The sequence below is a fragment of the Electrophorus electricus genome, chromosome 14 (assembly GCF_041902795.1).
Source record: "Electrophorus electricus isolate QZ-2024a chromosome 14, ASM4190279v1, whole genome shotgun sequence".
Classification (NCBI taxonomy): domain Eukaryota; kingdom Metazoa; phylum Chordata; class Actinopteri; order Gymnotiformes; family Gymnotidae; genus Electrophorus; species Electrophorus electricus.
In genome coordinates, this window is record NC_137510.1 from 5,311,556 (window position 1) to 5,333,299 (window position 21,744).

The following is a 21,744-nucleotide window of genomic DNA, read 5'->3' on the forward strand; positions in this document are numbered from 1 at the left end:
TTGGTGTGTGAGAAGACTAAACAATTTTCCCAGTCAATTGCTTCTAGGCCACAGGTTTCAACCAAGAGAGGCTGGGCCCCTCCACCTCCAAAATCCCTCCAACCTGCCCTCCAGCTCTACCACCCATTCCTGTTCTGATTGGAAATGAACAGAGCTCATTTAAGTCACATTGTACGGCAGCCTGCTTCTACAGCAGTTCCCCACCTGCACCTCGCTAATTTGGTTCCAAAGCCCAACATTATAACTCTAGTTCTTAACATTAACTTCCTCACACTTAAATCATTTCTAATTAATAATCACATTAATTCACATAAACTGAATTTCATGTTCTTGAAATACATTTCTAGAGGAAGCTAAAATCATCTAAAGTCATCTACATGTAGTCCTATGTGTGGCCTTCACCTGATCACGGATGTAGACTACATATCTGTGCTGGTGCTGCTCGATTTTAGTTCTGAATTTGATACTTCCCATCCTCTTAGATAGACTGGAAAACTGGGTACCTGGAACCCAGGGTTACCTGGAAGGATCCATAACTGGTTCAGAGCATACTCGGAAGGATTAACAAGAGCGATCATGAATTTCAAAATGCGTTCTGGCATTGTGTTGTTCCACAAGGGTCTAAAGTTGGGCCCCTCCTGTTCAGTCTTTATATACTTCCACTAGGCCAAATCCTTAAAAACAGTATAATAGGTTATGATAGCTATACATGACATATTTCTAGCTGTCTCCCTCAAATAACTACAGCTCTATTGATACTTTCTACTTTGTGTCAGTATTGAGAACTAATTAATAACTGGATTAGATAATGCTTCCTACAACTAAATAATGAAAGACAGATGTGATTATATTTGACAGTAAAGTTGAAAGACTCATAGCGCTCATATTGACAAGTATAAAACCAAGACAGAGATCTGCATAACAATGGATTTAGATTTGAGCCTCAGAGATCACATCAAATCAGTAACTATGTATTTTACTGTCTTAAGAAAATATCAAAGTAAAAAATTTCAAGTCTAAGCAGGATCTAGAGAGACTAACTCATTCTGGAATACTGTAAGGGTCTTTATACTGGCCTTCTCAAGTCCATAGTTAAAACAGTTATTTTATTCCAAATGCATCTGCTAAAATGCTTACCAGAACTGAAAGAGAACTGATCACATTACTCCCATTCTAAAATCCTTATACTGGCTGCCAATTCAGTACATAATTAATTTAATTCTTTTAATTATATATACACACATCTCTGAATAGCTGAAATTCATCTCCAATTTACTTGTACAAACCCAATAGGCCTCTCAGATTGATACCAACCAATCAGCTAGCAATGTCTAGGATCAATCATGGAGAGGAAACTTTTAGTCATGCTGCCAAAAGTTGGAATAATCTTTTTTATGATGTAAAACATGTCTCAAATGTAGCCATTTTAGGCAAAATTTAGTTTTCATTCTTAGTTCATTCTTTTTTTCTTTTATCTTTTCACTTTGCATTTTTAATTTAATGTATTTTAATGCTTTAACATTTATTTTAGTTCCTAGTTTATGTATATCTTTCATTTTGACACCTTCTAAAAAACATTTAGAAAAATTGAAAAACCTTTTCATTTCTAACATTTCTTAGTTCCAAGTTTAATTTCTGTTTCTCCTTGCAGTTTAAATATCTTGCAATTCATTCTGTATTATTGCATTCTCTCGCCTTTATATATATATATATATATATATATATATATATATATATATATATATATATATATATATATATATATATATATATATTTATATATATATACACACACACACATACACACACCATGTTATTTAATTATTTTAAACTATTTTGCAGAAAACATTCCTGAAATATTAGACTGTGTAGTATATATACACTATGTCTGTGTAAAGAACTGCCATTATGTAATAGAAGTACTGCACAAATTAACTTGCCTTTCAACGATCATGTAACGGGACTCGAACCAGGTCCGATAGGTGATGACACCAACAGTCTACAGCTACAACATTTTAATAATGGTGGGCTCGTGTGCAAAACAGTTAGATCTTAGAACAGGTAAAACGAGAGGAAAAACTAAACACCGCGCCAAGTGTGGGGAAACGGGAGAACAAAGGATGCCACGGGAAGAATGGCAGCTCCGATGCACTGGGGAAAACCAAACTAAAACTTCCCAAACAAAACCTGAAAATGGGGAGAAACTTTAATGAATAAGGGGAGTCTCGGGAGAGAGACAGACTTGAGAGGGAACACATAAAAACACAGACACACTCGCAGAGCAGAAGACAGGTGTAACACAAGGGCTTACAGACCTCAATACTCGAAGTTATCGGCTAGGCGCTTGGCTCAAAACTTGCTAAAACCCAGCACCGTGTGACTGGGTCACTGGGCTTATATAGATCTAGCCCAGCTGTTGGGTATCAAGCCTGATTAGTAGCGTGCCTGACTCAAGGCCTCGGCCTGGTATCAACTCTTACAGGCCAGGAGAGGAGACATCTTATCAAGGAATGCTATTTGTGCCAGCAGCATTTCTGTGACATTACTAGAGCTAGAACTTATAACATGGTCGGGTTAAGGGTGACATGCACACGTGCATGAATGCATACATGCAGACAGACACTCGATTTTCATCATGTAATACCTCAATTTCTATTGACACGGTGAAGGTATTAGGAAAAACTCTGGATATATGAGTATAAATACAAATACTACTAAAGGCAGCACAGCTTAATGCCAAGTATAAATAGTCATCGCATGAAAAGCCCTGATCAAACAATAAGTACAGGAAAGCTAGGTCATGACAGTGCACCTCAGTGAGGACAAAACCAGCACTGACTGTGCGTTTATCCTAAACAATGTAACAGATATTGATATTTTGGTGGCAAACGTTTCATCACCAGTCGAGGTGACGTCCTCAGTGCGAGCGTCATAGTGTGCTTAGTGGTGGGATTTAATTAATTAATTAATTTTTATTAAAAAAAACAAATTTTAAGTAGATATTGCCTGCCACCTAGTGGCGATGATGTAGACAACGGTTGGGTTTTTGCATTTGACTATTCACCTAGTAACTGACCTTGGTAACCAATCGCTATTTTCTGGCCAAAATAAGAGTCTCCATATCAACCCATATGTCTAGTTATTTTAAAAGAAGTACATATGTAAACAATGTAAAAGATGTAAAATTATATTTTGCATCGGTTAAGGGAAAAAGGTGGAAATTTTGTTTACAATCTAAACACATACATATATGAACACCCTTTCTGAGTAATAAGATTAATGGTGGTAGAATTTATAAAAAGAATCCATCCATATTACTTGAATTCTTACTCTGGATTTTACTGAACTAAAAGAGAGTTGACCAGTCCAGTCTAATAAATGGTTAGCCCTCTTGAAACAGTGTTTTTTGCATTCCCACCTAAATGTCTCATGCACATACAAAATTAAAATGTTTTTCGTACATATTTTCATGTGTGAAGGAAATGCACCTACCTCAGAATTTCACATCACAATGGAAAGTCTCAGAGGAAGATTACAAGATTAGGTGTTTATGTTGTGATATTTTATCTCAAAATGCTTCTTTGCCTTGTTGCACTTCAAGAGAAAAGATCAGGTCTTTTTGTTGCCTATTGAATATGAGCCCAAAAAAATAAACACAAAGGCATTTTAGATGTTGATAGATCTGCAAGTTAACTGTTAACTGACTCACAGCTGTTCTTATTTTCATAAGCCATGTTTCCCGTGGCCTTGATGGAGTTATGAAAACACAGCAGGTTACACTGTTCATATGTGTTTGCAAAAACAGTATTTACAAGTGTATATACAGTATAAAATTATATTTAAAGCATTAACTCTGCCAAATGTATCTCACTCGTGTAAGCATCCAATAAAAGGTTGACAGTGTAAGCATCCTCAGTTAACTTGAAATCAGATTCCAGAATAGGCAGATTAAAATTTATGGGACCCTATTGGGTAATTATAGAGTAGGTGTGCATAATGAAGTGACGATTCAGTCTGTGTGCGTGCACGTGTCACTAGAGAAAGGATCTGTGTTGTGGTGGAACTTACACACCTGGAAAGAGGACACAAGCATGGCCCGGGTTATAGCAATGTATTAATGTTTTATTCTAATTACAATAAACAGAATATAGCAGTCCCTTGTCTGTACAAAAATACCTGAAAAGGTTACAATTAGGATATGTAAGCCATTCAGCTATTTACAGAACCAAGCAAAAGCACATCAATACGGGATCTCTGAAAGAGGAAAGATCTTTTTCCATTGCTTTTGCTTTCCCTGAAAGACATATATTCATATATATTTATATATACAGTCACTCTCAGGAGATGCAAAGCGCATACGTTCTTGTCACTAGGGGAAAGGTCTGTGTGGTGCGGTGAAGTCTTGCTCCTGGTAAATTCTGGAAGTTCAGGGCTCTAAGCCTCACCAGTACCATGTGCTCACTGCTGGGGCACCCAGTGCTCACTGCTGGGGCACTGTGACCTCACAATCACGCGCTTCTTTCCTTGGAATTGTGACCTCACCAGGACCCACTGCTCTCTGCTGGGCATTGTGACCTCAGTCATGCAAATGAAGCCAAAGTCACCCTTTCCTGCTCTTAAAATAATCTCCACTATGCTAATCAAATCTAGGAACAGCTGCCCTCCTCCATATAATTGTGTTTATTAGCATATGAAAAGGCAGAAAGCGGTCCTAGATCTGAAGTCTGACACATACAGACGCCCGTGTCGCTATGTCGGACGGAGGACGTCTCACTTAAGGGACGCTGAGCGAGGCTTGTTGAGAAGGGGGATCCTGGGTGGTGTTTCGGGCACCTGCCAGATTTTTGCCTTCAAGACATAAATGGGACTAAAATACTAAAAAGACTCGATAGGTTTCAATACATTGTAGAGTGTTATGACTGATAGCTTTTTCAAAACAAGTATAGAAGTGTTTGGTATATCCTGAAACTCAATGAAAAGACCACCACAAGTTGTCAAAGGAAAAGAGAGGGGAAACTACAGAGACTAGCGGTCCAAGGGACCGGGCCTCATTGAACTCCATGTCAACCCTGAGCAACCCAGTTACATTCATTTCTCTTAAATATAAAAACTGACATTTAATTCACTGATATACCCTCAAGGGTTCACACACGTCATGTTACCAGCTCATCTGAACAACAGGACAGTAGGCTAAGAATTTAAAAGAAAACATTAAGAAAAATCTCATTTTTGACCTTTCAAATGTATTTGATCAGCCAAGCCATGTTTTTGGTGTCCACAACTTTGCTTTAGTGTTTTTATTTTGCACTGTGTTTATGAAGCTAAAGCAGCCGATAATAGCATCAGGAACTGGCTGATCAAATACATTTGAGGTGAGTGGAAAACTTGCATACATTTGCTCTGTCCGACACCATGCCTTTAAGTGTAGATTTTGATTCATGGAAAAAAACCAAAAAAAAACCAAAAAAAAAACACTGTACTGAGTATCCATGAGTTCATTAGCATTTTCATAAGTGTATTCAGTGACTAACAAAAAAACAAAACAAAACATCAATTTAGCTTAAAAGTGACCTTTGACCACTTTTGTTCTCCTGGGCCTCCAGTTTTTTTACCAGCTTAACTGAAACTTAAGCGGTCTTTAAGGTCATATAACATGACAAGAAATTTAAACACAATATTAACACTCTACTAAATAATAAAAAAGTACAAAGTCAAGTTTCTTCATTTTGTAAGCCATTATGAATTAAAATAGTCAAAACATCGTGATTGGAAACCTAAAATACAGTGTGATATCTATAGGCTGTTTATATAGCTAGCTGTATGTATTTGTTATTGAGTTGCATATTACATGATAAAGCTAAATTTGAAACAAATGTACTCAAATCAGGAATTTGAGTTCAATCTGACATATTAATGAGTGTTCTAATTCAGATCATAGAAGATTTTTAGGAACAAAAACAACTCTGGGATAGAGTGAGCATACATCAATAGCTAAATACTCGGACTGACTGAAAGAGTTAGGAATTCAAACTAGCCATCGTGCAACACCTTGTACAAGATATCCAACTCATTCATGTAAGCAGAGTCAAAACTAGATTGGTCTGGGAGCTCACACAATCCATAAATCAAATAAACTTTACACTAATGTCTATGATCTGAACAAGCTCCTGTACCATAATGGAGAAGGTCTTTGTGCTCCACTTTAAGGAATTCACCGTTTAGGACCAGAGTAACAACCATACCTTCGTATAATGTTCGGGTCGCAATAGTGTTTAAAAAGAGAATGCACTAAATCTGACAACTGGCTAATGTAAACAGTTACTTCGATGCCAGTTTACTCCTTGATCTGGAGAAATAACAGAACGTGGCGTTGCCGCTTTCCTACAGACGTGTACCGTTAGCCGTTGAGTGCGATTGTGGCGATTGGAAGTAGAGGAAGTGCTTATTGACCACGGTGGTCACGCAGTCTCTAGTATCGAATGCCCGAAATACAAAGTGCTAAAAAAAAAAAAAAAGAACGAAGTCCAAACGGTTCGTTTTCTTTCTGGTCTACCGACCAGACCTGTGACCGTCTGCAAGTCCCCAGACGGCCAAAGAAGGAACCCCCCCCCCCCCCCCCCCCCCCCGAAAAAACCCCCAAGACAAAACAGGGCCACTGTCTCCCTGTCCCTGTCGTCTTGTTCTGCCGTTAATCTAATCGTGTCCAAATCTCATTCGGAGACGAAACAGCACTTTAAATGAATATGTAGATGAATATTTGTGAACTCAATGGTAATGAAGACAAGTTCAATGTAATAGTACAATACTACAGTAGATGAAAAAGTAAAAAGTTATGATGTATGGTGTATAAAAAAAATCTTTAATAAAATCAAATAAAAGACATGAGGCTCATCAAATTCATAAAAAAGGAGAGAAAAACAGTACTGAACAGCGCTGAGAAATTCACTAAATTTCAAGTAAACATTCAATCCAGATAAATAAATAGACTTGTGGAAACAATACTCAAAACTGATTGCATCCTTTGCATTTTGTGTGTAATAATGGTCACTCGGTTGAGCGTGTAGACACCCGGCTTTGCCTCCCTTTCTAGCTTAATGTGTTATAGGCAATCATTAAGAGATGGCTCTTCAGTAAAAGTTGTGTTACGCTTTAAAAAACGATTTCTACAAATCTATCTGTTTACTGCTACCGCTGAATAAGGCAGAACAGAGAAACGGAACTGCCCGCACTCCGGTAGGTTCCGCAGCTGAGTTGGGCGGGGGGGGGGGGGGGGGGATTGAAGGAAAGCGAGAAAGAAAAAAAAAAAAAAAAAAAAGTGTCACTCATACAGGTGATAAACCCCGAGGTTGACAGCAGCGCAGGAGACTCCTGTCTTTTAGTCACGCCCCTGACAGATATCTGTAAGGACCTCCCTGCAGGGGAGCTTTCCCGCTGAGCTCGGTTTCGTCATCAAGGTGTCCTTCCTAATGGATGCCGATGTCTGTCCCTGCACCAATTCCGCAGAGGGTATTTACTCCATTCAGCCAGTAGAGGGAGCTCCAGATATCATTATGGCACAAAACGGTGACGGATCATTTGGGCACTGGTTGAGGCAATCTGCCTTCCTATTAACATGGAGTCAAAACAAAAACAACAACAAAAAACAAAAACAAACCAGGTGCCAAAGGGAACTTGTGGTGAGGTGTTTTGACAAACCATGAGCGTTGGGAGAGGTGAAGGATTCTTCCAAACAAAAGAGCTTCTGATTATCTCAAACAGGATGACTGAATCAGGGCCTCTTACACTGGTGAAGAGCCCTACGAAATACCTACGTACGCTGACTGCACCCGAGTTTACCAGCGGATAAAGGCGTTTTGGTGACCAAGACATGAGCGCTTCCTTTCAGTTGCTTCGTCATGGTCCCGTTTGCAGTCATCTCTGAAGCACAAAGGTTCCCCTGCAGTGTCCTTGCGTGTGGAAGCCCCGTCCCTACCCAGCTCCGCATGGAACTAATGAAGCGTTGGTTGGTTCTCCAAGAACAGATGGTTCGGTTCGAGAAGGAACTGGGTTTGGAGATCATAAGGCCACAATGGTGCAGGGGTGCTTGAGTTTGCAAGGTAGAACTCCGCGATTGAGCTGGTAGAACTCCACCAGCTGGATCAGGTCCGTGAATTTGGTGGCACCGTCGTCAAGGCTGAAGAACATCTGGCCGTCCTCTTCACACTGTTGCAACAACAAACACAGAGTCAGTCGAGCGGTCAGCCAATCGAATTGAGCTTCGTGCTCTGTGTGGGGCGGGCGGGGGGCAGTGGTTAAGGTACTTGACTTGCAATCAGAATGTTGCTGGTTCGATAAATTCCATAAATGTAAATTTGTGGAACGCACTGTTCCCACACAGGTCGTTGTTCAAAAACACAGCAACAGGCTTTACAGTGGTGTTTTTGGCAATGGGAAATGTAGCGTAAGCTTACTGGTAAAATCTGAAAGTGTTTGATCTTCTGGTGGTGACACAGTGTAAGCACAAATGCCTTAGGGTTACTCTGGCTGTCCCTCAATAGAAACAGTCTGCCACAAGGAGAGAAAAATCCAGTTATACACAAGCACACAGCCTACACAGTAAACGTTGAGGACATTCATTACAGTACGACAAATGCAATTTTGTTGCACGTTTTGACACTGAAAAATAGACAGCACTGTTCTGTACCCGTCCACTTGTCCCTGCTGGTGAATCATCCTGTGAGATTCTTCCCGTGTGATTCGGCCGTGAAACCAAAGCTGGGTTTTGTGAATGACTATGGGGTGGAAAAGACATTCAAAAAGAAATGAAAAAACTTTAACGAAAAGCACCAACACGCAGAATAAAGATAAGTAGGTGGAATCACCACTGATGCCCCCCCCACCTTGTTTTCAGACGCATTATGGGAGAGAGAACAACGGAAAAACGTAGACAATACATCTGTTTGGTAAGCCGGCACAACGCGCACAATTTTTCACGGCAACTCCGAAATATCAAGTTAGGTTCTGACTGAGCAGGACACCAGTACAATGTGCGGACCCTCCGGTGTTCTGCTGCTTGGATGGAAAAGTACCTGCACTTAAGGACGACGGGTGCAAGGGACTCGGACTGCCCAGATTGTGCATGCGTTGACTTCTCTTCTGTTATCAGAGGAAAAACAATTGGCAATTTTACAGTGGCTTGTGTGTGCATAAGCATGGAATTATTTATACAAACCAAAAAAAAAAAAGATACTCTGATAAGTGTGTCTTTGGGTTGGCCTTGATTTTGAACGTTTGACCAACAATGTTTTTGTACTTTTGTACACAAATTTGAGATCAGTCATACTCCAGTTAGGCACGCTGTGGTAACACTGGCCGGTGGATAGACATGTAGATATATGTGTGTAATTGTTAGACGTGTAGGTTACAAGTGCTCACCCTCCAGGCATGGCCCTCCTCCAGGGCGGCGCTCTGGGCCTCCACAGGGTTGTCGATCACCCTACCTATCCTCCCTGAGAAATCCATGGCGACCAGAGAATTTTCCGACACGCTCCTCTGTGGACAGAGATTTGGATATGAGCAAGGGACATGGATACGGCAGTGTCGTTAATGCGGTGCCCCTATCTACAAGGATTTGCTCTACATGCATCGGCAATAAGCTGCACCATACCCAAATAAAATGCACCATGGCACAACATAACCTGCAAACAAGCCTCTCGCTGGCTCAGTGCCAAACCAGCAATCCAACACATCTAAAGCCTCCACTTTCCCAAAGAAGGGAACAGAAGATAGAAAATAATGAGGAGAAAGAGAGGGAGAGAAAAGAGGGATCTCACCACTGGTGCTGAGAAGTGGGAGAGCAAAGCCTTCCTCTGCTGTGGGATCTTGTAGTTCTGGTAAAGGAGAATTCCATACTGCAGAGAAACATGCGCCATGAACACACCACGAGGGGCAAAGAAACTCTAGAGTAGTTTTCCAGACAGCTACAATTTTGGGTTTATTAGTGTTTTAATAGCTTTAAAGATGGAATTCTTTTGGGGGAAGGTGTGTGGGTGGGGCTAGGGGTGTGGGTCACCTTGAACAGCCTGAAAGCAGTCATCCAGCATGTTCTGCTCTGTTCGTCCTCCGCACACAACATCCTCAGTTCCTTTTGTTCACTTCGCACCCTATTGGGCTGAGGAGAAAGACAAAGGAACATATGAGCTGCCACAACTGCAAGCCTTGTGCCGCCAAGTTTAGGCTGCCATGGTAACAAAAAACCTTGGGCTACCTCAGATTGGTAGCCTACAAGCTAGCAAAGCATCCTTGGGCAAGCTGAATTTGTTTATGTCCAGGTTAACTAAATAGTCTTAAATTACTTCAAACTATTAGTGCTCTCCAGAGTTCTCACTCAAATATCCTGACTTCTCCCTGACTTTCCCTAACTAAAAAGCTGAATTTCCATGACTATAATGAATGGCAAATCAGGCCATGTTTGTGACACGGGAACGGAAACATCATGTAGCCATTACAACCACTTTCATTATTGGGGAAATTTGTAAATATAACAATGACAATATAACAATGGCAATTAAAATGTCAAGATGCTACAAACAAAATTCCCAGATATTCCATGCCTTGACCCAAAAATGATAAAAATTCACTGACTTGGGCAAACTGCCTGCGCATACATGCTTGTACATGTACGAGAAAGCAAGAAAGACAGAAAGGCAAAGTACGCATGAAAAGAAAGAAAAAAGAAAATTAAAGTGAAAAAGAGGGTGGGCCCGCAGGGGGAAAAAGAAGCAAACCCACAAGATTGGCTCCAGGAAAGTGGCGACTGGCGGCACCTCTTAGGGCAACCAGCCGTTCTGGATCGAGCAGACACTTCTCCTAAAATAACTCACGGGAACGACCGAGTCTGCAGCCAAGCCTCTCTCGGTTTAGCTCCACAACGGCCCCCGTCCAAATGGATCTGATGGGGCGTAATCTTACCTTGATGCAGAACCCGTATTCCGTGGGTGCATTCAGGATTCTCCTGCCCGCAATTACGGTAAAGATATTGCTGTCTTCCAGGTCTGCGAGTAACTGCAAATGCCTTGGTTCCTGCGGAAGATCAGGCAATGGCTCATGTCATTTTAAAATGGAAAAAAAAAACCCACTATAAACCAGGACTGAAAATATACATATGCCGACATGTGGTGGGGCAGGGGAAGGGGAGAGATGTGATTTAAGACAATCCTGGAATCCTGTCCATGAGAGGTGTTTAATAGTGTGCCACGATACAGTTTGGGGCACAGCCAGAGCTCGCAGTAGGTCCCCGGTGATCCCAGGAGATCCCTGGACCAACGTGGGCAATAGGAGACGGCCAGCTTACCTTTGACGCTCCTTTCGTTGATACGTACAATCCTGAGCGTCTCAAAAACATGTGCTGCTTCTTCCAGGCCTTCCTGCTGCTCTCCTTCACGTACAAGTGACCCTGGATCTCAGGACAACTGCTGGAGTTCAAGAAGCTCTGGAGAGTGGAGAACGAGATGAATATGGGAAGTTATGAGAGCGGCCGGCCAAATGGCAGTTTGGCGGGATTTGGATGGGGTGCAACGGTCGTGGTGGAGGTGGAGACGCAGTCTACCTGCAGGAGGTGGGACGGCGGGATGGTGCTGTTGCTCTCCTGACACCAGGCCACCATCTGCTCCGGGAAGAAGTTCTGGTGAAAAAGGACAGGTGTTCTTCAGTTGGGGGTTTACAATGCAGAGAGAGATTTTAAGCAGTTCCTCTGGGTGTGCGATTCATTTGAGAGGCATCCCTCCACGTGTCGCCATGTTCTGGGCACATGGAGATGCGGATTGCTTAGAAACCCATGCTGTAGGCAAATAGGCGTTTCAAATCATTTTTACTGGTGATTCAATAACACAAAATAACATAACACATGGCTGTGGAGCAGAATTAAAAATGTGCAAATTATAAATGTATTTATTCATATTTGAATGTTAAAATGAGTTGTGATAATGTTAAAAGTGGTTGATAAGCCTCCAGTCAGGCAGAAATGAGAGAGCCACTGCCGACATGCAAATCACATGAATCAATTTGAATCTTTTTTTTTTTTTTTTTTAAGAGCACAACCAATTTCAGGATGACCAATAGTCTAGCAACGTTGAGGTGCAATCTTGGAGTGCAGGTGTACTTTGCCAATATGTTAAAGTTTCCCTGAACAGGGGCAGCATGTTTCACATGCAAATGCTGGATTTGAGAATGCACACTAGTACAGGTTAAAGCCAAACCACTAGTGTGTGATAAGTAGCCACACCCCAACGAGCTTTCAGTGATACTGCTAAGCTCAGGGACCAGTGCTCCCAGCAGCTAACTGATACAGTACAAAAGGAGACGGCTCAGACAACTATATTTCTAAAACCAATTATTACTGCCTGGGCCTAATATGTCCGCTCTTCAACAACTGTACGCTCTGCAACTCAAAAAGGACTCTGGGCATGTATGGAAGTATTGCTACAATGCCATACTCCTTTAGATGAGATCTCACTGATTAATGCAACGTGCATACCAGACCTGTGCTTTTTACACAGTATATTTTCCAATATATGGCATCTTAAAAGAATTGAGGGAAGGAAGGAAGGAAGGAATAAATAAATAAATAAATTAATTAATTAATTAATTAATTATCAGGGCACTCAACCAAAACTCTGAGCTAAAATGAACCAGTAAGTTCACGGTTCACGGTTCTCGCATGACAACTGTTTCCTCAGCTTCGTGTTTTCGGTGTAAGTGGCAGGACAAAAGTGCGACTGGGATTCATCTCTGAGGATTCATTACCAGAGGAACACCCACTCTTTCTTCGGTGATTGTTCCCCCGACAGCAGTGCAGACTGCTCAGACTGGAAGCCGGTCACTAGATATGTTTGTGTCCCAAGAACCAAAACCGTTTGTCCATTGACATGAGTGCACAGCAGAGAAATATTCAAAAGCCTCCCCAAAACGAGAATACATTTACCTGTCTGCATGCAAAAACAAAGTGAAGCTAAATAAATAGAAGATAAACTTACCAAAGGATTTTTGAAGAATTCATATTTGGCATAGTTCTTCCTGAAGAGAAACTTGCTCTCACTGGTCATGGAAGCCTGAACTTGTACCACGACTTCGTGGTCCTCCAAGCATCTCTCTGTAGACGGAAGGGCAAGACGGGGGAGTGTCAGACCAGAGACCATGCCCCCCTGCCCCGTAAACCGAGCGCTACGACCGCCCAACCCCTCTGCCCTTCTGTGCACCTCTCTGCAGAGCGAAGGGTGGATTGTCTGACCAGGCTGCCATGACCGTGCTCCTGGGAGCCAATAGGCTCCCTTAGTTGCGTAGTTTACAGCCAAGTAAACTACGAACGCATACTTACAAACAAAAGCTTTGTACATTTGCATTCTGCATGACATCATCGCCTGCTCAGCGACCCCCGCCCCCCCGTCCCGCCTCCAGCAGACAGATTAAAAATAAACAGAGAAAGCGGCGCTTGCATTATGAAAGAGGGTTCGTCTGGAGACGTGGACCCTGCTTCCCTGCCCGCACGGCCGAGTGCTGCGACCGCCCGCTCCCTCCACCCTTCCTCTCCATGTCTCAGTCCGAAATGCGTGAAGCTGCTTCAACAGGGCCCGAAGCTCGAGAACCCTTGGCTGGCGTTCCTGTGCTGGCCGGATGCTCCAGGGCCGAGGAATGCTTCCTCCTTCCTGGGCTCCTGGGCTCACTGCCGGCACCCCCCCTTCGGTTCCCGTAAATGTGAGAGCCCAGCGTTGCGGAGGGATGAGGTCATGCGGACACGGAACGAATGGCAGCAGACAGACAGTGCTCCGTTGCACTGTATTAACAGCCTGATAAGGGCTGCACCCGGAACACCAAGCATCCTAAAGGGCGATGTGGGGGCGAGGCTTGGGATGGGAGTTGGGGCGGGACTTGGGCTTACTCAACCCTAATGCAATACAGGAAATTAAAGTCATAAAACTACATGCTGTTCAGTGGTTGGCATTAACTTTTATGTTTTGATGACAAAAATTTTAAAGTAATAAAGCAATAAACAGTTAGAAATAAAAAAAAATAGTGTATACTGGCAGAACTGGGGAATGATCATGAATGAACACCAGCATGGTCACAAGAGGTTGATCGTGGATATAGTTCAGCCACCGTAATAAAAAATAATAATACTGCCTCCTTATCAACTTCAGAGACATTTAGAAAGTTGAACGAACTGCCCAAGCTATTGCAAAAAAGTGAGAAGAAAATATTAAGAAAGAATGAGAGAGAGAGAGAGAGAGAGAAATATTATTGTCATTGTTAAGCTAAAATCATCATCCAGAGCACAGAGCTCCAACCTCCAATTGCTTGGGCAAAACTGCACCTGAGACAGTCATGCCAATAAAACTGCACCTGAGACAGCCACGCCAATAAAACTTGCTTAAGCTGAGATTGAATTGAAAGAAAGAGAGAGTGAAACTGTTAAGAGACAGATGGGGCAGAAAGATAGCAGAGAAGGAGAGAACTGAACCCTGTTTTCCAGCCACTACTCCAGAGACACTGGCAGCCAGCAGTCGTCTGGGAGCTGGAGACAGACGCACGTGGCTGAAACATTTCAGTAAGGTGTGGGGCGCATGGCGCTAGCTCACGTGGCTGAAAACAGAGGTGCCACGCTGGAGTTCACCGTGGAGGTGCTGGAACAACTGCTTCGCATCCCGTGGTGACGACGGGGCACAGGGCTCCATCGTAGTGCCACCGTCCTCGTTTGACCCAACTGTGCTGGTGTGATTTTTCCTGCCCCTGTTAATCAATTACATGTGGCAGCCAGACGTGATCGGAGAGGCGTGGAGGGTTTTCCTGCCACACCAGCCCCGACCCCCCCCCACCCCAACAGGGGGCTATAGTGCCTTCTGCCCTAAGAACTCCAGAAACGGTCCTCCTTTTGACATGGTCCATCTCTTAAGACTTCTCTATATACGTGTCCATATTTACCCTAGGCTGGCCAGCCTGCCTGTCGATCTGTATCCTGTTTGTCGATGTCCCTCTGCCCACCCTCCACCGCCTCTCCGTCCCCCTTGTAGGTCGGTCACCTACCTAGCCCCATGGCAGGGTGATGCTCCACCAAGGCCCAGCTGTTGTCGTCCACGCAGTGGCTCTTGTATACCAGGAGCTGGCAGAGGTCGCGTGCCGTCATTTCCGCGGGGATCTCCACCACTTTGCCTATGCAGTCCTCGCTGAACACCTTAACGATCTGCAGTGGGAGCAGGCGCACAGAGTTGCCGAGCGCGTCCCCTGCGGACGGTACATCCACCCGTGCCGTTCTGTTCCGAACGGAGGCGCATTTACACGGCAGGAAAGTCTCCTGCAAGGGACTGAACATGTTTTTTTTTTTTTCTAAACTGCGTCACAGGTCAGTGTCATGTTCACATGAAAGCAACAACAGATGCAGTACGCGCTTAAAGATGCGTGTGCTTCCTTGTCACCCTGTTCTCCCAGAATTAAGGCTCAAAGCAGGAGATGTGACTTCATGTTCTGAACGGGCTCACTACGATAACGATGCAGGCACCGGTTCGTCTAAAGCCCTACATTTTAACTCTGTTTTAAAAATCTGCGGTCTGCAATAAATGTCGACACGAAAGCATTTCATTGGAGATCCAGCTTGTTGATTGCCATCCACATGATGAGCCTTCATCTCACAATCATGCCAGCCTTTCTAGAAAATTCCCTTGCCCCACTCATTACACTGGATTCTCTGCACCCCTCCACACACTCCCAAAGTCTAATCTTTCACCCAGACGCGCACACACCCTCCTGCCCGCACACACACACCCCTTCTTCTACTGAACGATTCCCACGATCCCAGGCTCCCATAAACCTCCCCAAACCTGCTGATGTCTCTGCCTCGTCGGCCGAGGTGGCAAACTTTCGCTTTCTTGGCTTGCCCCCCCGAGTCTGATTCGCTGCTTGAGACCCGGCTTCCCCCAGCTTCCTCCGGTGCTCCAGAGATGCCCCTCATCCCACGCCCCCACCCCCAGCCCGGAGGTGGCTTACCTCCCCAGGCCTCGGCAGGCAACAGGCGTGAGAGCACGATGGCATTTTTGCCGGTAGCCCGCCTCCTCCCCGCACGGCGAGCTGCTTCCTGACGCTCTCCACAACTCCGCCAGAGAGGAAAAAGGTGGTGGGGGACAGCAAGAATAAAAAGGAGGGGGGGGGAGGGAGAAAAAGAAAAAAAAAAAACCCAAAAAAACCCCAAACCAAAAAAAAAAAAAAAAAAAAAAAAAAACCAAAAAAAACACGCAGTACAGATGTTTGGCTGTCAGCGGCTTACTGTGCCATACCTGTCACACAGTCCCTGTCTCTGTCTGGCTCTCTCTCCTCTCCTGTCCCTCTCTGCCTGGCTTTGGGTTCGGGACAGACAAGACAGATGGCACTGTTTCGAGCTCGGCAGCCAACTTCACTCTGTTCCCGTCACAAAGGGTTACAGGCAAAGGCTTCTAGGCAGCGAATCAAACCACACTTCCCTAACCAATCACAAGGCCGGCTCGGGCTGATGTAATCATTCCCTCACACACACACACACACACTCACTCACTCTCTCTCTCTCTCTCTCTCTCTCTCTCCCTCCCTCCCTCCCTCCCTCCCTCCCTCCCTCCTTGCGCACGCACGCACGCACGCACACACGTCCAACTTTTCTCCCTCTGTTTTTTTTTTTTCTTCCTTAGGAGCTCAAAGACTAGTCCGGCAAATTTTTAGGTTTAATTTATTTAGAACGAAGAGGGGAAATAAAAGAAAATGAGCAAGCGAGGTCTGTTTGAGCGCTCATTTTACAGAAGGACAAAGTTTCAAGAAGGACAAAGTTTCAAGCGAAGGCTTGTTTCAGTCCCCCCCCACCCCCTTCCCCAAAAAAAGCTAGCTTTGAAGTTCGGTGTCTGAAACATGCCTCACAACAAGGAGAGGCTCATTACGGCTTCTGTGAAACTAACTCCACCATTCAGAGCTTGGCGAGACCTCGGCTCTCCGGCGTCCCTTGGCCGACACTCTGTCGCAAAACTCTGGAGCCAGGCTCCCACACGTGCACGCACGCTGAAACAGCCGAGTCCACCGAGGGCCGACACAAAGTGACTCGACCCTCCTCACTGCTAGCAGCGGGTTTCTGCAGAACTGACTCACGGATCTCCTTGCAATCGCGAGGCTGCAGCTGGTCTAGAGCCCTGACACAGTCACTGCGGGGCAAACGCACCTCCGTAACCACCCGAAACTGCAGCGCTGGAAAGAAAGGATGACTCAGGCTCTTTCACTGCCTCAAGGGGGGAAGAATTTGGTCATGGGGGTGGGGGAAGAGAGAGAGCGTGAGAGGGAGGGTGGGGGCAGCAAAAGGAAGTTTGTTGGGGCAGTCTCATTAAAAGCATGCTAACTTTCCAGAGCTCCAGCTGGCTGGCTACCCCACCCCTCTTCCTCACACCACTCCATCACCCAGACGGGTGGGGGTTAGGCATTTCAATTTATTTCCAACTCTGGAAGAGAAGGAACAAGATGTCAAGTGAACGCAGACGAAGAAAAAAATGAGTTCAGAGGTGAAGGTGATTTGGTTGAAACCAGCCAGGTTGGTTTCACTGAGAAGATACTAGGACTCCAGATGAGACTTTTAACACTTAAGGCACTGAGACTTCAGACGCCAAATATGTTCGAAGGTACCGGCTTAAGCATGCCTTGTTACTGGCCCCTAACAAAGTGGCACATATTTAGCGACGCTTCAAAGTCTCTGATTGAGATGTGGTCCTCGGCAGCCTGTGCCGACCACAGACGCCTGAGGGCACAGCTGCCCTGACCCTGGCCGGTCCTCCTGCCCCCATACAGGACGCCTGTTTACGGGACGCCTACTCATAAAAGCACATCTCGCCCACAGACGCGCCGGTTCTCGCGACAACGGCCCACTGGGATAGCACAAAGTGTTACCACAGAGATGGCACACTGAGAAAGCACTCAGAATTTCCCAAGATGGCATCCATAAAGTGATATATCTAGCTATTGTGTATTTTTCCATGTTGTGGCTATGAATAACTACCAATTAAAAAATGCAAAGTTTTCATTTTTAAACATTTTCAGGGGAAAAACAAAAACAAAGAAACAAAAAAAAAACTGTGAAGCTTCCTGTTCTTATTATCGGTAAGAGTAGCAGTTTTAGTGTTTTTTTTGTTTGTTTGTTTTTTAAATAATTGAGACTTGAGCTGTTCTTTAGCTATAAGTAGACATACTCTACTCAAGAGTTGGGACAGGTTTCTGCTGGGCTTCTTTTCCTGCACATAACATGAACCTGTATCATATGGTCCTGAATAGCAGAGGACAACATAATGACAGAGACTGCTTGGTGTCCATACAGCTCCAAGGAAGAGTTGTTTATCACCATCATCACTACCATTAAGCCATTAATGAAATCAGCAGACAGTTTACATTTATGCATTTGGCAGATCTATCCAGAACGGCATACAATTTCGGTCATATTACAAAGGTAATTGAATGTAGTGTTACAAGTCTTATCCAGGGGCACTTAGTGGAATAGCGCGGTACACATGCCAGAATGGGGACTGAACCTCACTCCCCCGCTAAAGAGGCAGCATTCTTACACTACACCAAAGTCTGGGCCTTGTAATTTTGGAAAGATTTTCCCCCACCCATCTAGAATTATGAAACTGAGTGTGTAAACAGTGACACTGTGTAAAAGGTGTATAGACCAGCCAGTCCTCAGCCACAGTATTGGTTCTCAACTGATCCCAGACCAGACTTAGCTAGACTTCTAATAGTCGTGGGTTAGTCATTTTTAAATGGCGGATAAACCAGAACTAGAAAGCACAACATTTGCTCATTTAAAATGGCCTATTGAGTCAAACCCTGAACTGTGCAAGTGTTTCAATATGAGTATTTGGGAACATACATGTGAAGTTTGTGTTGACACTCCTATTACTGAACAAGATTGAACAAACATTTAAGTTTCAAAATCATTACATTGTTTATTTTGTGATCAGACTACAAAATATTTACACAGATAGGGGTAGGTTAAATAAGTCAGTAAATTAGTATTTAATAATAATAATAATTTTTAAACATCAAAACCAGTGTGAAACTGTAGACTGATGTAAGGTCAGCTTCAGTGTTTATTAGCTAAAGCTAAATTGGTAAATAGAAATAGATTAACTAAAGCAAAAATGTAATTAACTAAATAATTTCAAGCCATTTAATGTGAGTCAATGTGGTTTATAGAAAGGAAAAACAGTTTATGGTAGAACTACGTCACAGGAAATGAATTAATTATAAACAAACCAAAATAGACAGGCCTTTTGTGTGTTCAGTGTTTAAATGAGAAAAGATTGTTGTGGGGGTTGGAGAATTCAACAGATGGTAAAAACTAAGAATATGTGAAAAGCATAAACCCCATTAGAAAGCAGGTTTGTAGGCCAATAATTTATTTATTTTTTTACTTACTATGAAGTAGCTCATAGTTCTACTATATGTAACTTTAATTTCGATCTGCTCATGAGCTTTAACCTATAAAAAGAAAAAACCATAAGCCAAAATGATAAACTTCTTACAGTTGTCCCCCTACAGCCTTTTACGAGTGACTTGGAAGCGAAGTTTAAGTATTAAATTCTGATGCCAGACTCAGACCCGTTGCCTCAACTCCCAGGAGCCAAATTTCTTCTTTCCTGTTTCAGCTCATGCCTCTGGGCTGACGTTGCAGGAGACTTATCTCCACTTTCCACGGAATCCCCTCCGGCGACTTAACCCAAGCCTGTTTGGGCTTCCCTGCTAACGCAGGCGAGGCCTGGAGTTTTTGGTTAGGAAGGTTTCATGCCTGACTCCGAGACCTCTACTTCAGCGTTTCAGTACTTTTGGATTCTTTTCTGTTCATTTCCTGAGAGAGATTTAGGTCTTCAGGCCTGTGCATCTCGCCGTGACAAGCCTCCTGATCACTCTTTACAAACTATGAGGTCGGCCACGGTTACAAGAAGTTGAGAGACCCCGTTTTCTTCAGAAGCAAGTTGTATAACATTGTAGGGACCAAGGATTCATTCCAATTCTTTGGTTTACAACCAAAGATGAAGGTTTTTTTTCTTCCACGCAAGCATCTCAGGTCATCTAAAGTTTGACCTGAATTCAAAGGAAGCTTAAAATCAAATTTAAAAAGACTTGTCTTCATACGACAACTAGAGAGAAAATCAAAGAACAATGAGAAAGACATACTGTAATAACGTGGGCTCTAGCAGTCATTAACCATCAGAACGTAAAACATCTGAGCAAGCAAAAACAGTGCCGACACTCAGAGGTCTCGTTCGCAATTCAAACGGGTCCATACTCTTTGAAAGGCTAAGCGTGGGTTCAAAGAGCCCTGCGAGAACTACAGCCAGACTTCCAAACCTGGCCAGACTTCCAAAGCTAAAAATACGAAGGACCCAGGTTTATTCTCCGAGAACGAAAGAATACCTTTTGCAGTCCACCCTTCACTTGGCTCCGAAGAATCACCCACTGGTCAGAACCGTGCCATGCAGCTCACCCCTCTTTGTACCTTTCAAGAGCATCTTTAATGACCGTCCTGCTCCATCATGATGGGGCACGGCGGTAAGGCTTGGCGGGGTCAGTAATGAGATGCCCAGACAAAACCAGAGCGGGGACAGTTGGACGGCTCCCGAAACCCGAGGCCAGTTCCGATTCCCTCCACTGCACTTCCAGGTTAGCCTCTGTAGCGCAGCGTTTGCCCGGATAACCGGGCCGACTCAGCAGATGAGAATCAGTCACTCCTTGTTGTATAATTGTTGTGTCAAATTGGATTTGAAATGTTCAGGCAAGCTCACAGAGGGCCTCAGACCCTATAATGGGCCTCAGTCAGACATAACTACTTAAAAAAAAAACCCACACACAGAACAACCTTTTATAGTATCTATCAGCATTCATGAAAATCATGACAATCTACATTAGATGTATAGACTCGAACACAAAAGCATCTGAACAGCACAGGGCCTTTATTCATATACAATCCCTCTGCCCTCGATGGTTTTCATTAGGAAAAAGGACTACCATAAAACATTCTTCCCCCCACCCCCCCATGACAGTCTGGTGCTTCTGATCTTGATCATCATACATGTTCCAGATGCTGTTTGCATTTACTGGCTTCTAATTGATTTCCACGTAAAGAAACCTTGATCGAGGACAAGACAAGACACAATAAAAAACGACTGGAATGTTGTTAAAAAGCAAGGGCACTGGCATCTTCAGAAATAACAATGCACATAGAAGACCACACAACACAGAGGGCCACGTTGGTGCTTTTCTAAAGAACGCCCTTATCGTTCCGGGGCAGCAACGCTGACAGACGAGACGAAGATTAAACTGCGTCGGACCGAGGGAAAGTTTAAGGTCGGATAAACGGAGCGCAGATACCCAAAGGGCGACCGCTATGTTCCCGGCTGTGTAGCGGGCAGTTTGGCCACGCACAGCGTTTTAAACCCTCGACACCGGGCAAAGGCGCGTAGAGGCGCTGCTCTGCCTGTTCCGAACACAGCAGCTGAGATGGGAGACATCCCAGAGGCAAGCATGTGATTATCCGCAGCCCAAAATAGCCTGCTGTCTCACGGCAGCCGGTACAGTCCCTGGTAGACCGAAAGCGCTGAGCTTGCTTCACGAAACTGCTCACAAGACTCTGGCACCCAGATCGGCCGCTACGACAAGGTTATCCGGAGATGCGGCAGCAACTCCATCGTCATCGTCGTCGTAATCGGGGTCACCACA

At 44.0% G+C, this 21,744-nt stretch overlaps 1 protein-coding gene across 7 annotated transcripts in view; it reads right to left on the minus strand.

Annotated features, from left to right (window-relative positions):
• Positions 1-4,101: 4,101 nt before the first annotated feature.
• grb10b (growth factor receptor-bound protein 10b) overlaps positions 4,102-21,744 on the minus strand; it is a 52,682-nt gene continuing 35,039 nt past the window's right edge. For 6 of the 7 annotated variants that reach the window (XM_081695726.1, XM_027024768.3, XM_081695727.1 and 3 more), the window contains exons 6-17: positions 15,058-15,214; positions 13,014-13,129; positions 11,588-11,662; positions 11,333-11,470; positions 10,951-11,061; positions 10,052-10,150; positions 9,813-9,890; positions 9,415-9,531; positions 9,069-9,135; positions 8,684-8,771; positions 8,451-8,544; positions 4,102-8,202 (exon numbers count right to left, since the gene is read on the minus strand). In XM_081695726.1, coding sequence (XP_081551852.1) covers positions 8,056-8,202; positions 8,451-8,544; positions 8,684-8,771; positions 9,069-9,135; positions 9,415-9,531; positions 9,813-9,890; positions 10,052-10,150; positions 10,951-11,061; positions 11,333-11,470; positions 11,588-11,662; positions 13,014-13,129; positions 15,058-15,214 — 1,287 coding nt within the window. In that variant the 3' untranslated portion in view covers positions 4,102-8,055. The remainder of the gene's footprint in view (positions 8,203-8,450; positions 8,545-8,683; positions 8,772-9,068; positions 9,136-9,414; positions 9,532-9,812; positions 9,891-10,051; positions 10,151-10,950; positions 11,062-11,332; positions 11,471-11,587; positions 11,663-13,013; positions 13,130-15,057; positions 15,215-21,744) is intronic. The other variant, XM_081695728.1, reaches the window with a different exon arrangement.